The 19,790-nt window shown below is 37.5% G+C and overlaps 1 protein-coding gene across 1 annotated transcript; it reads left to right on the top strand.

Moving 5' to 3' along the window:
• The first annotated feature begins 17,342 nt into the window (after positions 1 to 17,342).
• On the top strand, positions 17,343 to 18,290 carry LOC122484264 (olfactory receptor 52A5). The gene has a single exon (XM_043582252.1). It carries the CDS (start codon positions 17,343 to 17,345, stop codon positions 18,288 to 18,290), a length of 948 nt encoding a protein of 315 aa, XP_043438187.1.
• The last annotated feature ends 1,500 nt before the right edge of the window (positions 18,291 to 19,790 follow it).

Below are 19,790 nucleotides of genomic sequence, written 5' to 3'. Positions count from 1 at the left end.
GATTCATGCCTCTTGACTTTATAAACATGAACAGAATCACCAATCCAAATAGAATAGGGAATACATTTTTTCCTTTCAACTACTAATCGAAGAGAGAGAGTTTAAAACAACAATGTGTATAAAACAGATTTTTCATAGATTATGTCACAATTTTCTTTAAAGTATGGAAAAAATAAAGAATTTTCACTATAGGATGATAATTTAATTGTATTCCTTTATTAGTCAAAGAAATGAGTTCAGACATTAATTTAAATGTTCATATGAAATGGAAGAAGGCAATGTTCTTATTTACTTCAAACTTATTCTAAATGTGATATTCAATAATTTTTTCTAACAATTTGTTGAAATTATAAGCATTTAGCAAATAACACACCCTAAAAATAAGCCTTCCATTTATTTATATTCAAAAATACAATAGAAAGCAAAGTAGAATGACAAATCCCATTCACAAATGCAGCACCTGTAGATATAAATGTACATAAACACATGTAGAAATCATTAACGCTCCAATGGGGCTTGTAACGGCATACACCTGAAATAGAAATATATTCTTTATGTAACTCTATCTATTCTCCTAAAACATTTCCATAGTTGCACTGTGACTAAACAAATGGCAATATTTTTAACTTAACAAATATTTTAAAGCTTCTTAGGGAAGATTAAAAGTCAGAGAGATAAAAGAATTAAGGGGCCCCTGGGTGGCTCAGTCAGATGAGTATCCCCTTCTTGATTTCGGCTCAGGTCATGATCTTAAGGTTCCTTGGGATTGAGCCTTGCATAGGGCTCTGCGCTGAACGTGTTTCCTGTTTGGGATTCTTTCTCTTTCTCTGTATGTCCCTACTCTACTCACATGTACACACTCTCTCTCCCTCAAAAAATAAAAATTAAAAATACACTTCAAGTAATGCTTGGCAGTAGTTTCTATAATTAATAAAATACATATAAAGCAACAATATTTATACAATAAGAAATATGAAGGAGGAGCCAAGATGGCAGAACAGCATGGAAGCTTTTTGTGTCTCGCGTCCATAAAATACAGCCAGACCAACACTGAACCATCCTACACACCCAGAAAACTGATTGGAGGATTAGCACAACAATCTGTACAACCTGAACCACAGAATTCAGCAGGTACATGGAGTGGAGAACTGAACTTGGGGAGCAAGAAGCCCCGAAAGGTAGGGAATCTCTTTTGCGGGCAGAGAGAGGATGGAGATTGGGGAGGGGGGGAGAATACGGGAAAATCACCCCTCCCCAAAAGCAGCTGGAGAGAAAGCAGAAAATTGGAAACAGCTGCAGGGACTAACCTAAAAAGGGAGAAAGGAGAAAGGAGAGGGTTTAAACTCTATTGAGACTGTAAACAAGGGGAGCAGAGTCTGCAACTCTGCAGCTCGATACCTGGCGGTGCTCTGGTCGGAAAGACGAATCCCCAGGAACAGAGTGGGGTCCAGGAGATTCTTAGGCCACACGGGAAAAAGCAGTTCCACTGCTGGAAGGACATTTGGTAGAGACTGTTGAAGCCACCTGGTCCCAGCAGACCCTAGAAAACGGCTACATTCGCTGGTGCTGTAACAAGGTCGTTAAGGGTGAAACCTGGTGCCAGATGCGTGTTGTGATTTTCCATAATCCCTGAAATGTTGCTGCCACACTATCTTTTGAACTTTTTCTCAGGTGAGCTGGTACCTGGCCACAGTCTCGGGGCACCAGCAGCAGCAGGGTCCAGAAAGTATTCCTGGGTACAGCCAACATTCAGCCATTGCTCATTCGGCCATTGCTCGCTGAGACCCTCCTGAAGAGGGGCGGAACGGGTCAAAGCCGTAGTCCTTCGGAAGCAAGGGGCCAGGGAAAACAGCCACATCTGAGACACAACTCGGGAGACAAGTTCTGCCTGGTGCCTGGTCACGGAGAGTGAAAACACGGGGAGTAGACAAAAGCTGAAGACAGAGGACCAGTGTGTGATTGCTGATCGGGGAGAACAGAGCTGGGTGATGCCATTTTTGCCACTCCCGCGGATGCGCATACGCAGGCACCTAGGAGCCCGGCAACAATCCACCCCAGTAGGCTAGCAGCGCCACCTAGTGAAGAGCGGAGCCGTTACACTGAGCCTCGCCCAACCAGGCCAACATTGCTCTTCAAGAACACAAGACTCACCGCCAGCTTAATTTATCGACTATAAAGAGCTGCATAGACTGACTTCTAGGGGAAAACGAATCACTTTCAGTCCTACTTCAATATGTTAGCAGGTTCATCTATTCAATTTTATTTCGTTTTTTTTTCCTCTTTTATACTTCTTTTCTGTTTCTTGAATACAGAAAAAGACTCATTTTTATTTTCCATTTTAATTAAAAATATTTTTCTTTAATTTTTATTACTATATTTTTGATGTTATGTACATTTTTTCAAATTCTATTTACTTCATTTTAGTTTAGTAACTTTAGTTTAGTTTAGTAAATTCTATTTACTTTCATTTTAGTTTAGTCTAATTCAGTGTATTCACCTTTTCAAATTTTCGAACGATGTCCTTTTTAATTTTTTCTTTAGTTTTTTCTCTTTTTCATTTCTTTTCTTTTTCTTGAGTGCAGATAGACAAAAACTTAATTTTTACTTTAAATTTCTATTCAAAATGTTTTCCTTTAATTTTTTCACTATATTTTTTGCTTTTATGTAAATTATTTCAAATTCTATTCACTTCCATCATTTTATTTTAGTCTACTACAGTGTATTCATCTTTTCAAATTCTCAAACAATTTCCTTTTTTTATTATTTTTTAAATCTTTTTTCTCTTTTTTGTTTCTTTTCTTTTTCTTGAATCCAGGAAGACAAAAGATTCATATTAATTTTTAATTTTTATTAATTTTCATTGATTTTTTTCTACTTTATTCTTTACTTTTCTGTATATTTTTTCAAATTCTATTTTACTCATATTATCTCATTTTAGTCTACTTCAGTGTATTCGTTTTTTCAAATTCTCAAGTGATTTCATTTATACTTTTTTATTTTTTATTATTTTCTTCCCTCCCTTTATTTTCTCTAATCTGTCAAACCACTTTCAACACCCAGACCAAAATACACCTAGGATCTAGCATCATCTATTCGATGTGTGTGTGTGTGTGTGTGTGTGTGTATGTGTTTGTGTTTAATTGTTTAATTTTAATATTTTTTATTTTAATTTTTTTAACTTCAATTTTTCTACCTCATTAATTCCTTTTCTCCCTTAAAATGACAGAACGAAGGAATTCACCCCAAAAGAAAGAGCACGAAGAAATGAGAGCCAGGAATGTAAGCAACACAGATACAAGCAAGATGTCTGAACCAGAATTTAGAATCACGAAAATAATACTAGCTAGAGTCAAAAAAAAGATTAGAATCCCTTTCTGCAGGGATAAAAGAAGTAAAAAATAGAATGAAATTAAAAATGCTATCACTGAACTGCAATCATGGATTGATGCAGCGGCGGCAAAGATGGACAAGGCAGAACAGAGAATCAGCGAAATAGAGGAGAAACTTTAGAGAATAACAAAGCAGAAAGAAAGGGAGATGGAGGCAAAGAGCACGATTTAAGAATTAGAGAAATCAGTGACTCATTAAAAAGGAACAACATCAGAATCATAGGGGTCCCAGAAGAGGAAGAGAGAGAAATAGGGCTAGAAGAGTTATGTGAGAAAATCATAGCTGAAAACATTCTTACCTGGGGAAAGACACAGACATCAAAATCCAGGAAGGACAGAGGACCCCCATGAGACTCAACAAAAACCGACCATCAACAAGTCATATCATAGTCAAATTCACAAAATACTCAGGCAAGAAGAGAATCATGAGAGCAGCAAGGGAAAAAAAAAAAGTCCCTAACCTACAAGGGAAGACAGATCAGGTTCACAGCAGACCCATGCACAGAAACTTGGCAGGCCAGAAAGGAGTGGCAGGATATATTCAGTGTCCTGAATCGAAAAATATTCAGCCAAGAATTCTTTACCCAGCAAGGCTGTCATTCAAAATAGAAGGAGAGATGAAAAGTTTTGCAGACAAACAAAAATTAAAGGAGTTTGTGACCACTAAACCAGCCTTGCAAGAAATTTTAAGAGGACATCTCTGAGGGGAGAGGGAGAAAAGATATATGTATATATGTATGTATATACGTATGTATATATGTATATATATATGTGTGTGTATATATATATATATATATATATATATATATATATATGTATATATACACGTATATATATACCAAAAGCAAGAAAAATTAGGGACCAGAGAACACCACCAGAAACTCCAACTCTAGAAGATCATAATGGCAATAAATTCATACCTTTCAGTACTCACTCTAAACGTCAATGGTCTCAATGCTCCAATCAAAGACATAGGGTAACAGAATGCATAAGAAAACAAAATCCATCTATATGCTGTTTGCAAGAGACCCACTTTAGACCTCAAGACACCTTCAGATTGAAAATAAGGGGATGGAGAACCATCTATCATGCTAATGGTCAACAAAAGAAAGCCAGAGTAGCCATACTTATATCAGACAATCTAGACTTTAAAATAAAGACTGTATCAAGAGATGCAGAAGGGCATTATATCATAGTCAAGGGGTCTATCCACCAAGAAGACCTAACAATTGTAAACATTTATGTACCAATGTGGAGGGATGCAAATATATAAATCAATTAATCACAAACATAAAGAAACTCATCAGTAGTAATACCATAATAGTAGGAGACTTCAACATCCCACTCATTGCAATGGACAGATCATCTAATCAAAAAATCAACAAGGAAACAATGGCTTTGAATGACACACTAGACCAGATGGACTTAACAGATATATTCAGAACATTTCATCCTAAAGCAGCAGAAAATACATTCTTCTCCAGTGTACATGGAACGTTCTCCAGAATAGAACATATACCGGGACAGAAATCAGTCCTATGTATGTACAAAAAGATTGAGATCATACCGTGCATATTTTCAGTCCACAATGCTATGAAACTCAAAATCAACCACAAGAAAGCATTTGGAAAGGTAACAAATACTTGGAGACTGAAGAACATCCTACTAAGGAGTGAATGGGCTAAGCAAACAGTTAAAGAGTAAATTAAAAAGTATATGGAAGTCACTGAAAATGGTAACACCACAACCCAAAACTTCTGGGACGCAGCAAAGGCAGTCATAAGAGGAAAGTATATAGCAATCCAGGCCTTCCTAAAGAAGGAAGAAAGGTCTCACATACACAACGTAACCTTACGCCTTAAGGAGCTGGGAAAAGAACAGTAAATAAAACCCAAAACCAGCAGAAGACAGGAAATAACAAAGATTAGAGCAAAAATTAATGCTACCAAAACCAATAAATGAGTAGAACAGATCAATGAAACCAGAAGCTGGTTCTTTGAAAGAATTAACAAAATTGATAAACCACTAGACAATATAATTAAGAAGAAAAAGGAAAGGACCCAAATAAGTAAAATCTAGAATGAAAGAGGAGAGATCACAACCAACACAACAGAAATAAAAACGATAATAAGAGAATATTATAAGCAGTTATATGCCAATAAAATGAGCAATCTGGAAGAAATGGACAAATTCCTAGAAACATATACACTATCAAAACTGAAAGAGGAAGAAATAGAAAATTTGAACAGACCCATAACCAGTAAGGAAATCGAATTGGTAATCCAAACTCTGCCAAAAAACAAGAGTCCAGGCCACATGGCTTTCCAGGGGAATTCTACCAAACATTTAAGGAAGAGTTAATACCTATTCTCTTGAAGCTGTTCCAAAAAATAGAAATGGAAGGAAAACTTCCAAACTCTTTCTATGAGGCCAGCATTATCTCGATTCCAAAACCAGACAAAGACCCACTAAAAAGGAGAACTATAGACCAATTTCCCTGATGAACATGGATGCAAAAATCATCAACAAGATATTAGCCATACGGCTCCATTAAAAAAATTATTCGCCACGACGTAGTGGGATTTATACCTGGGATGCAGGACTGGTTCAATATCCACAAAACAATTAATGTGATTGATCACATCAATAAAAGAAAGGACAAGAACCATATGATCCGCTCAATAGATGCAGAGAAAGCGTTTGACAAAATACAGCATCCTTTCTTGATAAAAACCCTCAAGAGGGTAGGGATAGAAGGAACATACCTCGAGATCATAAAAGCCAGATATGAATGACCCAACGCTAATATCATCCTCAATGGGAAAAACTGAGAGCTTTCTCCCTAAGGTCAGGAACGAGACAGGGATGTCCACTCTCACCACTGTTATTCAACATAGTATTCAAAGTCTTAGCCTCTGCAATCAGACAGCACAAAGAAATAAAAGGCATCCAAATCGGCCAGGAGGAGGTCAAACTTTCACTCTTCTCAGGTGACACGGTACTCTATATGGAACACCCAAAAGATTCCACCAAGAAACTGCTAGAACTGATTCATGAATTCAGCAAAGTTGCAGGACATAAAATCAATGCAGAGAAATCGATTGCATTCCTATGCACCCACAGTGAAGCGACAGAAAGAGAAATCCAGGAATGGATCCCATTTACAGTTGCACACAAAAACATAAAATACCTAGGAATAAATCTAACCAAAGAGGTGAAAAATCTATACACTGAAAACTATAGAAAGCTTATAAAAGAAATTGAAGAAGACACAAAAAAAATGGAAAAAGATTTCATGGTTCTGGATAGGAAGAACAAATATTGTTAAAATGTCAATACTACCCTAAGCAATCTACATATTCAAGGCAATCCCTATCAAAATAACACCAGCATTTTTCACAGAGCTAGAAAAATAATCCTAAAATTTGTACGGAACCAGAAAAGACCCCGAATAGCCAAAGCGATCTTGAAAAAGGAAACCAAAGCAGGAGGCATCACAATCCCAGACTTCAAGCTATATTACAAAGCTGTAATCATCAAGACAGTATGGTACTGGCACAAGAACTCAGATCACTGGAACAGAATAGAGAACCCAGAAATGGACCCACAAACGTATGGCCAACTAATCTTTGACAAAGCAGGAGAGAATATCCAGTGGAATAAAGACAGTCTCTCCAGCAAGTGGTGCTGGGAAAACTGGACAGCGACATGCAGAAGAATGAACCTGGGCCACTTTCTTACCCCATTCACAAAAATAAACTCAAAATGGATGAAAGACCTAAACATAATACAGGAAGCCATCAAAATTCTCAAGGAGAAAGCAGGCAAAACCTCTTTGACCTTGGCTGCAGCAACTTCTTACTCAACATGTCTCCCGAGGCAAGGGAAACAAAAGCAAAAATGAACTACTGGGACCTCATCAAAATAAAAAGCTTCTGCACAGTGAAGGAAACAATCAGCAAAACTAAAAGGCAACTCACAGAATGGGAGAAGATATTTGCAAATGACATATCAGATAAAGGGTTAGCATCCAAAATCTATAAAGCACTTATGAAACTCAACTCCCCAAAACCAAATAATCCAGTGAAGAAATGGGCGAAAGACATGAATAGACATTTCTCCAAGGAAGACATCCAGATGGCCAACTGACACATCATGAAAAAATGCTCCACATCACTCGTCATCAGGGAAATACAAATATAAACCACAATGAGATACCACCTTACACCTGTCAGAATGGCTAACATTAACATCTCAGGCAACAACAGATGTTGGCGAGGATGCAGAGAACAATTATCTCTTTTGCATTGTTGGTGGGAATGCAAGCTGGTGCAGCCACTCTGAAAAACAGTATGGGGGTTCCTCAAAAAACTAAAAATAGAACTGCCCTAAGACCCAGCAATTGCACTACTAGGCATTTATCCAAGGGATACAGTGTGCTGTTTTTAAGGGACACATGCACCCCCATGTTTATAGCAACACTATCAACAATAGCCAAAATATGGATAGAGCCCCAATGTCCATCCTTGGATGAATGGATAAAGAAGATGTGGTATATATATATACAATGGAGTATTACTTGGCAATCAAAAAGAATGAAATCTTGCCATTTGCAACTACGTGCATGGAACTGGAGGGTATTATGCTAAGTGAAATTAGTCAGAGAAAGACAAAAATCATATGCCTTCACTCTTATGAGGGCTTTAAGAGACAAAACAGATGAACATAAGGGGAGGGAAAGAATAATAATATAAAAACAAGGAGGGGGACAAAACAGAAGAGACTCATAAATATGGAGAACAAACTGAGGGTTACAGGAGGCGTTGTGGGAGGGGGGAATGGGATTAATGGGTAAGGGGTCCTAAGGAGTCTACTCCTGAAATCATTGTTGTACTATATGCTAACTAATTTGGATGTAAATTTAAAAAAATAAAAAATAAAATTAAAATTGCAAAAAAAGTAAAGTAGAGGGATTTAATTGTTTTGGGGGGTGGTGACATTTGGTTTAAGATTGCCTCAATTTAGATTTTCCTTATCACCACATTGATTGAAAGAGTTCATCTGTACAAACAATTCTTGGCTAGTGAGTTTTCCAAAAGCAGGCAGCAAGCCATTTTAGGATGGTTCACTATAATTTCAAGCTTATCTGGAGAATTTTGAAATACATGTAACAATGACCAATCCTGACAGTTATACTAAAAATAGTGGGAGTCTAAAACAGACATGAGACAGGACATGAAACTGGAAACTGTTTGCACCATCTTCAGTTGTCAATGTGTCATACAATATCTGGTCTAGGATGTGGATGTTTCCACTATTTTAGCCTTCAATCATCAAGACCAGCTCCAACCTGAGACCTAAAAATGTAAAAGAAAAAAACAAATGGCTCATTGCAAACACAAGAAGACAAGCAGGACTCTCTATCCTCCCACACACTTGGCCAGGAAAATTATAGAACACATTCTTGAATATAAAATTGCCTGGAAAAGAAAAAGGCATATTTTGTAAAGGGTAATGTTACTGATTTCTAGAAACTCAAAATGATCCTTCGAAAAGAGTGCATCAATTACAAAAGTGACTAATAGCACTCTATATGTCTGCGTTCTCAAAAGCACTGGTTATGATTGAGATTTTTAATCTTTGGCAGTCTGATTGGTGAAATATGATTGTCTTTACAAGTAGCATTAACAAAGAGTACAATAACTCTGCTGCTGTTTTCCACTTGTATATCCTTTCTTTGAAGTACTTTATTTTGTCCTTTGATTATTTTCTGATTTGTGTTCATTTTTTTCTTTGTATGCTTGAAATCTAACAGCTATATAATCAATTAATATTCTCAAGGGCTTTATTCCTCAGGAGTGATTTCAGAAAAAGAAAGAGGTCTTCATAATGGTGAGTTTTGACATATCAGGTGCGGGAGTTGACACTTGTCACTCTTGGTGCTGGTGTTCAGTTGAGGGAGCAATAATGCATTGACCCTTTGGATTTTTCAAACCCTTATTTAAACGTTCAGTTTGTACAGAATAACATGCAACATTTGGCCCCTCTCCACTCTTGTCATCTTGGTAGAAAACTCCATGGGCTGCTATAAAATTCACCCTCTAAAGCGTACAAGCCACTGGTTTTTGGCATATTAAAAAAGGTGTGTGACAGTCTCTTCTCTAATTCTAGAACATTTTCATGACCCCCAAAAGATACCCCATTCCTATTAACAGCCATTGCCTCTCACCCTATCCCCAGTTTATGGAAACCACACTACTACTTTCTGTCCCCATGGATTTGACTAGTGTGGATATTTCAAGAAACTAGGTCATATAACACATGGCCTTTTACATCCGGCTTCTTTCACATAGTGTCAAGTTTTCAAGTTTACACCTGTTGTAGCACATTAGAACTTCCTCTTTTCTGGTGGATGAAATGGCATTGCATGGATGTATGTGAGTCTATTCTTGCACGTGGCAGGCGGCACTCCAGCCACATAAGTTTATCCATGATCCTTCTCCTCTGTGTGTGGTAAGGACCCCCATTTTAATTCAGAGATTACCACAAAAAGTATAGGCACGTCCAAGTCCTCCTAATTTGTATTTCCCATAATTCATTTAAATTTATATCTTCTCACTTGATGAATTTTATCAACCATTGCAGTAAGAGACAAATATTCAACTCCACCTCTAACACTGTTGTATGGGAAAATTAAACCTTTGTTTCTGGTTTTCTCAAAAATACATGCGGAATGAAGAACCGCTTATGAAAATTTGAACTCTGTAGTTCCCATTACATTACTCAGAGGTAATTATTTCTATTTAATATTAGGAATTTTAAGGAGTCACATGGTTTTTAAATTTTTTTAACGTTTATTTATTTTTGAGAGACACAAATTGCCAGCAGGGGAGGGGCAGAAAGAGAGGGAGACACAGAATCTGAAGCAGGCTCCAGGCTCTGAGCTGTCAGCACAGAGCCTGACATGGGACTCAAATTCATGAACTGCAAGATCATGACCTGACCCGAGGTCAGCTGCTTAACCAGCTGAGCTACCCAGGTGCTCCAGAAGTCTCATGTTAAAACATCTTATTCCCCTTGAGCTCTAATGGGTTTTAACTAAACAGTATCCAAGAGTAATTTTGTCTCTAACATTAAATAGTACTATGATTCTGTGAGGTTCAAATACTTTTTACATTTCCCAAAAGTATCACTCTTGTGAGTCATTACGTATGTTTATAATATTATTATTCTCTATACAAAGAGTCGTGTACAAATTTCAGACCCCGCTGACCTCACCTCAGCCTACTTCATACTCTATCTGAAAAGTATTCTTTTTGTTTTACCTGAAAATATTTTACTTTGAGTTCATCAGATTCTACTCTGTTGGATGACTGGAATTCTGATATATATTGTTTGTCTTCTGGTCTACCGATTTCTGCTCTGTTGATTTCAAGCTACCATGTAACATTATCAGTCAGAGCTGGAAAGAGATGCACACAGCCAGCACTCCAAAGCCAGTGTGAGCTCATCGAACACACAATGCAGCCAATCCTATACCGTTGTTTTTTTTTTTCTAGGATGAATAGAATTCCATGGCAGTTTAATGACAAGTGGAGACTCAGAGAGTTTTTCAATGTAAACGGTTTCCTAAATAGGGCCAGACTCAATGACTCAGGAGAAAAATCATGTAACTCTATAAGGCCATCAGGCAGATATATGGAATGGAGCCTTGTTAAACTTTTTCTTGTACATACAAAGATTTGGATCTTTTCCTTTTCCCTCTTTGATACCAAAGCTTAAAATCCATTTTAAATCATAACACCCATTTTTTAAAGTAACTAAGTCAACACTGGCCATAAATAATATTTAATAGGGAAAGTTGATATATATAAGGTGACTGGCCCTAAAACTTGAAAAAGCATATTATTATTTCATGAGAATTCTAAACATATGGGACAATTTCTATATCATATAGAAATAGTCCTTTATTTCTCTGTTAGCAATTCTATACTAATTAGTCTGAATATCTTGAGAGGTTCTTATTCCCCTTCTCTGGCTCATTGTTTGGTAAATAAGTGTCATTGATTGTGTTACCTTGGGGCACTGTGTTCTCTTAGAAGTTTCTAAAGAGACAGTCATTTTGGCTTCCAGTCCCCAAGGACACCAAAATTTGTGAGTTTTTATTAGATGCAGATCTGCTATTAGACAAGTTCTTCCAGGTTTTGAACCATATTGCCCCTCCTTTTCACATTTGTCCCAGGTTAATTTAAAGCTCACCAGCCATTGGTGAAAAAGAATCCCCCAGGTGGCTTCTATAGTACAAAAGAGCCATCCTCATGATCTGAAACACCAAAAGATTTTCACTCTGTGGCTTCTACTGTAATGCCTGAAGTTCCAAAACCTCCCACAAAAGACCACCAGAGTCGTAAGTCAAAGCCAAGCGGCAAGGGCCATTTATTGCAGGTTCGAACCTGGACCTCTGCGCACTCATTGCCGGTGACGCTAAGAGGCCTCGATCAGGGTTGGTACAGCGTTTTTATAGACAGAGACAAATAGCACAGGGGAGGTTTCAAATTATGAGGGGCCTGATTAGTTGATTTTAAAGTAAGGACATTTGTTGTTCTCTGATTGGGCATCCTTTGTCTGTCCTTTGGCTTTGTTTGTCCTTTGGTCCTAAGGCTTTGTCCCTTACTTGTGGCGGGAGGAAAAAGGGGGAAGGGGGAAGGGGGTAGGTGAGGAATGTGCTAAGCAAGCAGGTTTACAGAAGCGAGAAATGCCGGTTAGTTTATGTACAATCACTCATTCCATTACATATCAGACTACATTTAGGAAGTTTTACAACCCATTCTACTACACAGCGGGTTACATTCAGGAAAGGTCTCACAATGCTCGTAGCAAACAGCAAGCAAAACAGACTTCTCAACAATTGTATTTCTTATCAAAGATCCATAATAAGCAGAAAAGAGAACCTAGCTTTAAACTAAGGCAGAGCTGTCATTTGGATTGTTCCTTTCACTACATATGATATCACAGATGATTCCTGGTAAGTCTCTGGGCTTATGTCTTAGCTTAAGTGTGGGAAAATGGAGCATTGGTTTCAAAGAGAACACGTAACGCTAAGATCCAATAAGATGCTATGGTGATTAACAAACAATAGACTCTTACACTAGTTGGCAGTTTAAACATGAAGATTTTGTCTCATGCTGTTCAGAATATTTCCCAATCAGTTTATCACACAATGGGTGATCATTTTTAAAGTGAGCCTGACAAGACCCTAGAGAGGGATCTGGGCTGCTCAGTGTGTAAAAACCTTATTGGTTAAAAGGTCAGAGAATTATATAGGTTTAGACTGGAAAACCTTCGGTAGAAACGGTGCCCTCAAGTCATTCAGGGAAAACCTCATCTGGTGAAATGATCTTTAAACATCGAAAGTTATTCATGGGAAGGAGAAACACCTCTATGAATGAGTCACTGCATTTAGACAAAATAATACATTTTATATTTCTTTCTAAATATGTTAATACATTACCTCGTTATATCCTCACAGTCACCCTGCAGTGTGTTTCTATCTGTTAACTTTCAGCAAGAAAGAATTGAGACAATTATAAGTTTTACAACTGCCTGAAGAACATGCAAAGCTAGAGTGTCCTAAGGATTTAAACTGTTTGACTGACTTTAGATCCATGCGGTAACCACTGTGTTCCACGGCTGATGTGTATCTTTAGAAGGTGGGTTGAGGACTTTTATGAGAACTGAAGAGGGAAGCAGTCTGGGAATCACTAGAAAGAAGCCAAATCTGACATTTGCAGCTGTCTTGCGATGGACAAGCTATCTCCGAAACAAAGAGAGTCTATCCCTGGGGGCTTGAGGCAGAGAACAAAGGGTGGATGTCACTGACTTTGCAGGGGGAAAGCTTTCCTGAGACTGTAGGGTGTGTGGTTTAGACCTAAATCCTTTGATTCTTTTAGGTTCCGCGAGTCAGCCCGAGTGAGAATTGGAGTTGTCAGTAACATTAATGGTTGACGATTCATGCCGTAAATGAGACCCGTGATTGTTTTCCTGGCCCATGAATTTCAAGGACTTATGATATGTCTCCCCCATCTTCTAAACTTGCACATATGTGTGCACACACAGCTGTTTCCAGCTTGTCCTTGTCACCCCGTGCTGTTACTCTCAACCCAAGAACATCTTAGCCTGTCCTCCCACCATTCGCCTCCATCAAGTCAGCGAGCAGCACAGATATTGTTCCCTTGTGACTCCTCCGATGTGGCCAGGCCACTTCATCATGTCCCATCCGGACTATCACACGTGTCCTAACTTCGTCTCCCTATGCCAGCTCTCATCCTTTTAAGACATTCATCCATCTGCCGGCAGAGCGGAGTTTTAAAGGCAAAAGACCTGTTATTCTACCTAAGGCTTAAGTTATTTCGTTTAAACCTGTAACTTTACATTGGTTATTCTTCCCCTTTCCTTAGCCTCAACAACCATCATCTCTGCTTATTAAAAAATCCATATGTGAAAATCACTTACTGAATGGCAATCCCACTGTACGTTTCATGCTACTTTCATTTTGTCTGAAGTATTTCCTCTTGGAATCCTCTTCCATCTCCTCTATCTGGCTAATACCTACAGAAGAATGATTTCCCTTGATAGCCAGACTTATTCTGCCCGGTTTTTATTAAAGCTATAAAACATTAATTCTTATTTAGTTGAAGACTCTGTTTTTTCCAGGGTAAAATTCTAGAACAATGGTTAGCAACCATGTGTGATGTGTCCCACCCCGCACATGCAGATGGTATTTGGCAATGCAGGAGATGGTTTTGATTGTCATGACAAGAGAGAACAATTGGAATCTAATGGCCAGGAGTCAGGGATGCTGCTGAACCTCCCTCCTGCAATATAGAGAATTACTGCAGAACCCAAAATTTATCTCACCACAGTGCCAGTTGTGCTGAGAAGGAAAAATCCTGGTCTAGAAGAATATCCAGTTGGCCTCGTGAAGTTGGAAATGTAAAACTATCAGGAAGGTAACTACTTTCTTTATAAGATGTGTGGTGTTTGAGACCTTAGGCATGATCTCCTATTTTATTTACCCACGACTTTGTTTACATTTCTCTTTCCTCTCTTTTTTACTCTTTCCTCTGGTTATTCACAATATATATTTCTGATGAGCTTCAGTTTGCACAGCATCTTTTACAGATTCTCTAGGGCAACTCTGACCCACGTGGCCATTTAAATCTCCCCAGTGAAAATTCCAGATAAAGGCAGTAGCACACACTTTTGAGTCAAGTCACAGAGAGCGTTATCCAGTATACGGTTGACATGGCATGGATATGTGGTTTTGTATCAGACGTGCACCAGATGGTAACGTGTATGTAATGTGTGTATAATACTTTTTTGGTAAAAATGAAAAAGGAATATTAGAGTTTTTTCCATAAGATTCTAAACAGGCACTACTGATTAAAATTTATTTTATACATTTGTACCACCCAGCCTCACGTAGTTTCACACTGTTGTATATCCCAAATCCTTACTGAGGTTTAATTATAAAATCTCAGAAGACACAAATTATTTTTTGTTCTTCCTAGGTCTGTATGTCATGGAATTGGATCCAAGCAGATTTACCTGTAACAATAAGTCTTAGTTTTTCATTAATATAATATAGGTTAATAATGTGGGTATAAAATTTAAGGAAGATAAAATATCCTAAAATGTCTAAAGATTTTATGAGGATGAATGCTGTAGTACTTATTTAACAAATGGTGAATAGTAACTTTGAATTTCAAGACTTAGCATAATTTAGATGCTTCAAAAAATTGAATAGATATATTTTACTTATTCTCCAATTGTTTCAAGAAATCCTTGGAACATAGTAAATACTCAAGCATTGAGTATTTACTGAAGAAAATTATTAGAATACAAACTTCTGATTTGTGGGTCATAATGTTATTTGTGAAGATGAGAAAGATCTAGTTTGGCATGCTGTATGTTTGTTGAAAGGAAGAATTTGTGAACAAAGGATATCTAAAAGGAAAGCCTCCCTTGGAGTTGAATAAATTTGGAGAAAATGAGGCAATAAATACTCCTGTAATTGACCTGAGGTGTATTCTAGGCAATCCTACATGATTAGAAATTGTCTAAGTCTATAGATGGTCTACATTATTCTCAGTACTTAGGAATAGGGATGCCTGGGTGACTCAGTTAGTCCAACGTCTGACTCTTGGTTTCAGCTCAGGTTATGATCTCACAGTTTCATGAGTTCAAGCCCCATGTAGGGCTCTGTGTCGGCAACAGGAAGCCTGCTTGGAATTCTCTGTCTCCCTCTTTTTCTGCCCCTCCCCCACTCTCACTGTCTCGGTTTCTCTCAAAATAAATAAATAAATTTAAAAAATAAAATAAAATAAAATACGGAGGAACCAGAGAGCAGCCATCTGATTCATTTAATTTTTCTCACTATAAATGATTAAAGCATGTAGAAACATAGAACTTGATGGTTGTTCTTACAATGGCTTTGTGAAAAGAGAAAATTTGAAAGGAGTCGTTGAAAAGAAACAATAAGATAAGGGTAATAGTCCATTGCACTTATATGCCAAATCTTTATCCATTCATACGTAAATGAGGACTAAGGTTGTTTCCCTATTTTGGCTGTTATGAATAAAGCTGCAGTAAACATGGGATTACAGATATCTCTTCAATATTCTGTTTTCCTCTCCTTTGAATATATGCCCAGAAGTCGAATTGCTGGATTATATGTAGATCATTTTTTCAAACTTTTTGTTGAACCTTCATATTTCTTTCCATAGTGTGTACATTCCCCCCATCAATGGGCAGTGTTACCCTTTCCACCAAATCCCCCAATCCTTATTATCTTTGACTTATTGATTTCAAGTCTTCTAACAGGAGTGAAGTGATATCTCATTGTGGCTTTGATTTACATGTTCCTGATTGTTTATTTAGCCATGAGAAAGAAGGAAATTCTTTCATTTGCAACAGTAATAATGGCCTTTGAGTACATTGTGGTCAGATTAGTTAAAGAGAAAAAGAAAAATACTGCATGTTATCACTTATATGTAAGTGGAATCTTAAAAAAAAGCCAACTCCATATGGTTTAACATATATGGAATCTAAAACAAAACAAAACAAAACAAATGTACAAATAAAAATAGAAACAGATCCAAAAATACAGAATAAACTGATGGTTGCCAGAGGGGCAGGGATTGCAGGTTGGCCGAATTGGTGAAGAGGAGTGGGAGACAGAGGCTTGCAATGATGGGATGAATAAGCTATGTGGATAAAAGGTACAGTATGGGGAATATAGTCAATGGTTTGTAATAACATGTGCAGTGACATGCCATAGCTATACTAGTAGGGAGCACAGCATAGTGTACAGACTTGTTGAATTACTATGCTGCATTTCTGAAACTAAAGTAATATTGTGTATCAACTCCCCTGCAACAAGGACAAAAAGCCAAACTCATAAAAACAGATAAACTTGATAAAAACAGATATAATTGTGGGTACTAGGGACTGAGGCTGAGGAAATAGAGGACATAGTTTTTTAGTAGATAAATAAATCTTCCTAGCAATCTAATATACAGTATAGTAAGTATAAACAAAAATATTATATAAGAACATCAAACTTGTTAAAAGACCAGATCTTCAATTATTCCCATCACAGAAAAGAAAACATAATTATGTGACATTTTAGAGTATTAGCTAGCACTACAATGGCACTCATATTGCAATATGTGAATGTATCAAATCAACATGGTATGCAAGTAAGCTTAGAAAATGTTTGATGTAACAGTATTTCAATACTAAAGGAAAGAGAAGATCATGTATGTTTTATCTAACTAAATATACTTTGCTAAAAAAAACGTAATTTCTTCTCATTTTTAATTCATATCGTCTTGACAGGGTATAGAAGATGAAACAGCAAAACCACTACTTGATTCTGCTGACCAAATCATCATGCTCCTCCTCAATGGCTCAGTCTTTATGCCCTCTGTACTAACACTCATTGGGATTCCTGGTCTACAGTCAGTGCAGTGTTGGATTGGGATCCCATTCTGTGTCATGTATGTCATCGCTGTGATTGGGAATTCCCTAATCTTGGGTATCATCAGATATGAACGCAGCCTCCATAAGCCCATGTACATATTTTTGGCCATGCTGGGGGCCACAGACATTGCACTTAGCACCTGTATTCTTCCCAAAATGTTAGGCATCTTCTGGTTTCATTTGCCAGAGATTTCCTTTGCAGCCTGCCTGCTACAAATGTGGCTTATCCATTCGTTCCAGGCAATCGAATCAGGCATCCTACTGGCAATGGCTCTAGATCGCTATGTGGCCATCTGTGACCCCTTGAGACACACCACCATCTTCTCCCAGCAACTTTTGACTCACATTGGAGTTGGGGTGACACTCCGGGCTGCCATTCTTATAGGACCATCCATTATGCTCATCAAATGTCGTCTGAAACTCTACCGAACTACGGTCATCTCTCACTCTTACTGTGAGCACATGGCCGTTGTGAAGCTAGCTATTGAAGACGTCCGGATCAACAAGATATATGGTCTATTTGTTGCCTTCAGTATCTTAGGTTTTGACATAATCTTCATCACCTTGTCTTATGTTCAAATCTTTCTCACTGTGTTTCAATTGCCCCAGAAGGAGGCACGATTCAAGGCCTTTAATACCTGCATTGCCCACATCTGTGTCTTCCTCCAGTTCTACCTCCTTGCTTTCTTCTCTTTCTTCACACATCGGTTTGGTTCTCACATACCACCATATGTTCATATCCTCCTATCAAACCTTTACCTGTTAGTCCCACCTTTTCTCAACCCCATTGTCTATGGTGTGAAGACCAAACAAATTCGTGACCATGTCCTCAAAATGTTTCTTCCTAAAAAACCTTAATCATTAGTGGCTCCCGTTACAGACATTTTAGGTTGATTCAAAGTAACAACATGAATGTGGTAAAAGTCAAATCTTCTACAGAGGTCTGTGTTCAAACTTTGGAGCGTCTGCATGGCTCAGTCGGTTGAGTGTTCAACTCTTGATTTAGGCTCAGGCCATGATCTTAAGGTTTGTGAGTTCAAGTGGGCATTGGTTCTGTGCTTTCAGTGCAGAGCACATTGGGGATTGTCTCTCTACCCCTACCCAGCTTGTGCATGTGCTCTCTCTCTCTCAAAATAATAAATACATAAATAAATAAATAAATAAATAAATAAATAAATAAATAAATAAAACTTTTAAAAAATGTCTAAATCTCAGATGCTCACAACTGCAGGAGGCATTTAAAAACTCATGAAATACCTGGGAACTTTGGTTTGTCACTCACATATAGAACAAAGTTCTCTTGGGCTGAGATTTCAAATTGTTTTCATTTTTCTTTTGTGTTTGTTCTGTTTAAGCCTAGAAATTCCTGTCTGGCAACACTTAGACTTACATAGAAATAAAATGTGAGAAAGACAAATCTTGATTCCTGGTAACATCCAAGGACCATGTCACACGTCAATATTCTTCAATAGCCAAACCAGCACGTAGCTATGTGCTCCTGGCTATTTCTCTTTTTCAATACCAGAGCACCCAAGTAGGTGAAGCAAATGTTAATACAGCTTAAGGGGAAAAAAGACAGCAACATGAAAGTAGTATGAGAGCATCCAGACAGAAGATCAATTAGCGACTGAGGACTTGAACACTATTGACCAAATAGACCTAACATGCACATACAGACTATTTCCCCCAATGGCATCAATACACATTTTCCCTTAGCACACAAGAAACATTTTCCAGGATAGATTACATGTATGATCACAGAGAAAGTCTTAAATATTAAAGAAGATTCAATGATAATGAGTGTATCTTTTCTGATTACCATATAATGAAAGTAGAGATCAATAGCAGAAGGCCAACCAGAATATTCATAAATATGTATAAATTAAATAACACAGTCTTGAACAACTAACTGATGGGTAATGGCTTAAAGAAGAAACCAGAATGGTAAGTAGAAAATCTCTTGAGACAAATGAAATTAAAACACAACAAACTAAAGCCTAGGGGACACAATAAAAGTAGCACTAAGACCGAAGTTTATAGGTCTTAGTCTGCATTAAATGTCTGCATTGAAAAGATAAAAGACCTCAAATAAATGATCTAACTTTGCACCCAGCTAGCAGGAGAAGAACAAAGTGAACCAAAATTAGCAGAAGTGAAATAAGATTACAGCAAAAGTAAACATAGTGGAGAATAGAAAAACAATAGGAAAAAAATTACAAAAATAAGAAGTTGTTTATTTTGAAGAGATTAGAAAAGTTGACAAACCTTTAATCCTGAAGAGCGATAGAAGACTGATAGAAGTAAATCATAAGTAAAAGAGGAGACATTACAACTGAGATCACATAAATACAAAAAAAT

The sequence above is a fragment of the Prionailurus bengalensis genome, chromosome D1, assembly GCF_016509475.1.
Source record: "Prionailurus bengalensis isolate Pbe53 chromosome D1, Fcat_Pben_1.1_paternal_pri, whole genome shotgun sequence".
In the NCBI taxonomy this organism is placed as follows: Eukaryota; Metazoa; Chordata; class Mammalia; order Carnivora; family Felidae; genus Prionailurus; species Prionailurus bengalensis.
The sequence above is the reverse complement of the archived record's forward strand: the minus strand, read 5'-3'. Positions and strand labels throughout refer to the sequence as shown.